The sequence below is a fragment of the Rosa rugosa genome, chromosome 2 (assembly GCF_958449725.1).
Source record: "Rosa rugosa chromosome 2, drRosRugo1.1, whole genome shotgun sequence".
In the NCBI taxonomy this organism is placed as follows: Eukaryota; Viridiplantae; Streptophyta; class Magnoliopsida; order Rosales; family Rosaceae; genus Rosa; species Rosa rugosa.
The window spans coordinates 57,380,284-57,385,615 of NC_084821.1; the positions used below are offsets into that span (position 1 = coordinate 57,380,284).

The following is a 5,332-nucleotide window of genomic DNA, read 5'->3' on the forward strand; positions in this document are numbered from 1 at the left end:
CGTGTATTCTGTAACTCAATCTCTATGTAGTCTGTAGTTGAACAATAGAAAGAAGATAAATGTTTAATTATTTAAATGAGGCCAAGTGACTTAACAGAAGGAACCATATAAAGCATATATGGATGACAAGATGGGAGCAGAGTACAGACTACAGACAATGCATCATGAAGAAGTGAAGAATAATGAAGTATGTAGTTAAACAGTATAAAGAAGCTAGAGGTTCAAAGCATAATTATGGAACTACCAAATATAGTAACTATCAAATGGAATAGATGCATGTCAGAGAGCAGGCCGTACAATTATTCAAAAGATGCCAAGTTCAATCATTCAAAAGAGGGCCGAGTGAGCCACTAACCACACTCGGGTCGCTCCTCGGCCGCCTAGACTGGCCTACATGAGCAATGACGTGGGTGGAAGAGTGAAGAGAGTTTCATCGAGTCTTCTCTCCTTGACAGAAGAACAGACGAAATCTATAAATACACGAATCGTTACTGCCCAAGTGTAACACGATCTCAATCCATCAACTCAACTCACCAAAAAGAACCCAGCTTTCAGCAAAATCAACCGAGATGGCAGCAACCCAAATCCCAGTAGTGGTTCTTGAATCCTCCGATGGCCGCAGGACCATGCCTGTGCTTGGCTTCGGCACAGCATCCAACAATTTACAACCAGAGGTTTTGATAGAAGCTGTTCTCGAGGCCATCAAGCTCGGTTACCGCCACTTTGACACGGCTTCCGTGTACGGCTCGGAGCAGAGTCTGGGAGAAGCCATAGCCCAAGCACTCAAACTCGACCTCGTGGCTTCTCGGGACGAGCTCTTCATCACTTCCAAGCTTTGGTGTAATGATGCTCACCCTGATTTGGTTCTTCCTGCTCTAAAGAAATCGCTTCAGTAAGTCCAGCGATTTCGGGGGAAAAGAAAAAAAAAAAAAATGACTTTCTCTTAATGAATTGGGTGATGACTAATCTGTGAGTTCTTTTGTGTAGGTCTCTTCAATTGGAGTACCTTGATCTGTATCTGATTCACTGGCCCATCAGTGGCACGCCTGGGAAATCGGTGGAATTTCCCAAGGAGAAGGACCAAATGCCGATGGACTTCAAGGGTGTGTGGGGAGCCATGGAAGAAGCTCAGAGACTTGGCCTCACCAAATCCATTGGAATCAGTAATTTCTCTACCAAGAAGACTGAGAATATGCTCTCTTTTGCTACTATTCCTCCTTCAGTCAACCAAGTGAGTTGGTCCCTTTTTTTCCCCTGGCAATTCTAGCAGCACTGAACTGAAATTTTTATCAACATTGATCAATTTTGTGCATGTATAGGTTGAGATGAGCCCATTTTGGCAACAAAAGAAGCTCAGAGACTTCTGCAAGGCCAACGGTATGGTTGTGACTGCCTTCTCCCCATTGGGTGCCATAGGAGCCAGTTGGGGTACCAATCATGTTCTCGAAAGCAAAGTGCTCAATGAAATCGCCGAGGCTCGGGGAAAGACTGTTGTTCAGGTTAACTAAACTACCTTGTAGTTTTGTTGTAGAAACTTATTGGTACCCATTAGTTTTAAAAACATAGAGTTTGTGACTTTGATGCGGTACTTGTTCTGGTTGCAGGTGTGCATTAGATGGGTTTATCAGGTAGGAGCAACTCTTGCAGTGAAGAGCTACAACAAGGAGAGGTTGAAGCAGAATGTGCAGGTGTTCGACTGGGAACTAACAGAAGAGGATCTTGAGAAGATCAATCAAATCCCACAGCACAAAATGATGGTTCGAGAAGAAGAGTTGGTTACGGCTACCGGACCATACAAGTCCCTTGATGAGTTATGGGATGGAGAGTATTAACTTTACACACTATGAAAATGTATGTTTATTTGTATAAAAATAAGGTGCCAGGTCTCCGCCTGCTTGGCTGCTTCTGTGTTTAATTGCTGCACTTGTTTTTTTTTTTTCTGTTCTGAGAGTGGTTTCCCGTGGCCCTGATCATTGTTGATTTAGGTTGGGAACAATCTTTCCTTTGTGTAAGTTTGGGCTATGTTATTCCATCTTCTTGGGCTTGCTCTTTGTCAAGTCCAGTATCCAAAAATAAAAAAAAATAAAAAAATAAGGTGCCAGCTAGGTCATGTAAGGCCATCTCCAATCCTAGGCTAAGGGGTTGGTATAGCCCAAAAAACATCATTTTCCATTTCCAACCCAAGGCTATGCTATAACAAAAACTGATTTGGGGGGCTAAAAGGGCCAAGGGCTGGGCTAAACAAAGCCCTTTGTTTAGCCCTTGGGCTTCTTCTTCGTGGGGACTACGCTAGTGGCCTAAAATTCTGATCAACAAAACCAATGGCTGAGATTAAATGGCAAACAATAAAATAACATAGTATTTAAACTTATAGCCCTAAGGGTTGGAGATGGTAGAAATTATAGCCCTTACTATTTGCATAAATAGTGATTATCGAGGGCTAAAATTTAGCCAGGGGCTATTTTAGCCCCCCACAGCTGGAGATGGCCTAACTATGGCATACATTGTATAAGACTTCTGTTCGATTCTGGAAACGTAATAACGTATTGCTTGTTTTTTCCTTCTCTGCAAGCCTCCATTTTGTAAGTGATCATTTGGAAATGAATAACATATGAAAGCTAGCGAGGCCTACTTACATCAGTGAACATCCACTTCATGGATCCCGTGAAGAACAATTGAGAGATTAGGAAAAACCTGAATAACATCCTACTATTGTTACTGAAATGTATCATCTTTAAGACTGGCTATGGAGGGTAAGCCAAAAACAAAAATCACCGTAGGTTGGAGTTTTTTTAAAGAAAAGGAAATTGCATTAATTACGAAATTGGGATGTTTACATCTGCTATAAGTACATCGGATAGCTATTGTAGCCTATTCTCAATCCAAACGTGAAATGCAGGATACATAAGTGCATTTCTAGCTAAAATATGAGCTGTTCGATTACATTTCTAGGAATAGAAGTACAAATAACTTATTGGAAGAAGTGAAAAGATGTCCTCACTTCCTCTACTAAAACTCTAAAAGGCCTTCAATTGACCAATCTGAAGTGTCACCACCAGTGCATCCATTTCTAGAATAATATGAGCCGAGCCAAATCCAGCCTGATGAATAGTTTATAGGCCTAAAGCTGCTGCATAAAGCTCTGTAGCTTTGACACTAAACAGACCCGTCAAACCTTTAGAGAGTTTTCCGCCAAAAAAAAAAAAAAAAACCTTTAGAGAGTTAGAAACTGCAAGAAGTAGTTCTCCATGTTCATTACGTAAAACAGCTCCCAGACCTCTCAGGCCTATAGTAGTATCTACTGCTCCATCTACATTTTCAAGAAAGGGAAAGAAGGTGTTTGGACCAAAAATGAACATTTTGGCCTGACAAGGCATGTGTTGGAGAAATTGAGCCAATGTCAGTGGCTCAAGCTATATATTGTCGACAAGCTCGAAATATATATTTAGAGGGTAAATAAAGCCTACTATGGAAGCATGGAAGCATGAAAAGTTAACTTTAGCACATTTTCCTACTTCGGCTAGGAGAAACCGAGCTAAACAAGGAAGGAGGGGCGGCAGACTAACCAAATGAAATCTAAATGAGCTAAAACTTTCCAGATTAATTCTAGAAAGCCCAAGGATCATTTCTTATGAAGAGTGCCAGAGCTAGATTTGAGTGGAAGGCCTTCAAACAATCAGTCCAATTTTCTACAGAAGCAAAACTGGAAAAACTGGATCTGTAAGAGGTCCAGCAGCATTTCCAGCCCAACCGCATAGAATAAAGCTCTGAAAATTTGTCAGGATGATCTACACTCATAGTGGAACATTTTTTATGAAGAAGTCGAAGGCTCATTCTGAAGGCTTGTTGGAGAAATAATTGAAGGAATAAAGGGGCAGAAACTGACCTAAAACCAGCTCAATATTCACATGTTCATGTTTCCTACCCACATGAAGAAAGCTAGATGCTTTTCTTTTTTTCCTTGGATATATTTTTCTACTACAATCTCTTTAATAGATCATCATCACTTCCATGTTTTTGCACCTTCATGCCTTGCTTTCATTTCATCATTTCTCTATCTTTTCCATATTTTACAAATCACTTTCATACTCCACTTTCATTATTTTTCTTCCACTCATCATTGCACTCTTCTTTTTCTTCCCTATATAAACACTTTCTCCTCTCATTCTACAACACAACACATTCACATTCAACAACAACATCTCTAAGATGATCTAAGTTCTCTCTAGAGCAAACCTCTCTAAGAGCAACTCCTCTCCCTCTCTTTCTCTTTCTCTTACCGGTGATCACACTCTTAGTCCTAGTCTTCTCAGAAGCCGACTTTCAGTGCCACCAAACCCTCTGTCAACGTGCTTTAGTCCTAGTCTCCTCGGGAGCCGACGGTAGTGCCGCGACCACAACGGTTACAGAACCAGCCAAGCAAGGGTAACGCCCTAGCAACCCAGCCAAGCTAAAGTCACGCTTTAGCAAGATCTCAACATTTCCCGGTGATGTCGCTCTGCTCGATCTACAATATTGAGTATCGATTGTGTTAACAAGAAGAAACTTCAGCAAAGTCCTCACCACGAGGCAGAAAGAATCCCACGACGAGGTTGGTGCTCTCCTCGTCTACAATCGCTTGAAAAGAAGTCAGGTCAAGGGACATCCCCGACGACCGCACCCGAACGGTGCTGGCACGCCCGCTCAGAAAAGAGACTGTTGACCAGCTGCAGCAAAATTGGAGCCAAACAGAAGGATTCTTTGTTGAGGTTGATTTATAGTAGAGGAGGATTGGATTGGAATTCATCACGAACTTACGTTGACAAAACTGTGGATTGACAAACTTACGTTGGAATAGCTCCTCATTTCTAGTCTGCCATATTCGTCGACAAATCAACACCACCAATGCCAACTTTGTATGTGAAAGAATTGAAGAAGCAAAATGGAAAAGATATGCAAAAGTTCTAGTATTTCAGCCCCCAACAACCTTTTTCAAAAGAGTAAGCACCAAACTTGCTTAGCTTTTGTACAAGTCCATAAAGCATGAAGAGTAGTCTCTGAATACAGTTTACAACGTGGACATAATGGGGAGGAAAGAAGATGTTGCTGAAATAAGAGAAAATTGCAAGGAAGAATATATAAAAAAAATCATTGCTGCACTTGGAACTTGCAGATGCCATACTAACCTCTAAATTGGGTCAACCTGAGAGACTGAGTTGCTTTCTTCACCAAAGGCTCTAGCTTTAATTTCTTGAGCCACATGATAGCCGCTTCGTACTGTATACAGTGGCGGATCTAGGATCTGAAAATGGGGTGGGCTATATTTTTAGATCTCTTTCTTTGGGCGAAGCCC

General features: G+C 41.5%; 1 protein-coding gene across 1 annotated transcript; it reads left to right on the forward strand.

Annotated features, from left to right (window-relative positions):
* Window positions 1-354: 354 nt before the first annotated feature.
* On the forward strand, window positions 355-2,057 carry LOC133732432 (non-functional NADPH-dependent codeinone reductase 2-like). Its single transcript, XM_062159977.1, has 4 exons — window positions 355-892; window positions 988-1,231; window positions 1,320-1,499; window positions 1,605-2,057. Exons 1-4 carry the CDS (start codon window positions 570-572, stop codon window positions 1,830-1,832), a joined length of 975 nt encoding a protein of 324 aa, XP_062015961.1. The 5' UTR covers window positions 355-569; the 3' UTR covers window positions 1,833-2,057.
* The last annotated feature ends 3,275 nt before the right edge of the window (window positions 2,058-5,332 follow it).

What these genes read in the sequence shown, in the direction of transcription:
- LOC133732432 (XM_062159977.1), top strand. Translation starts at nt 570, where the DNA reads ATGGCAGCAACCCAAATCCCAGTAGTGGTTCTTGAATCCTCCGATGGC. An exon ending in GCTCTAAAGAAATCGCTTCA is followed by an intron (nt 893 to 987) that starts GTAAGTCCAGCG and finishes TCTTTTGTGTAG; the next exon opens with GTCTCTTCAATTGGAGTACC. An exon ending in TTCCTCCTTCAGTCAACCAA is followed by an intron (nt 1,232 to 1,319) that starts GTGAGTTGGTCC and finishes GTGCATGTATAG; the next exon opens with GTTGAGATGAGCCCATTTTG.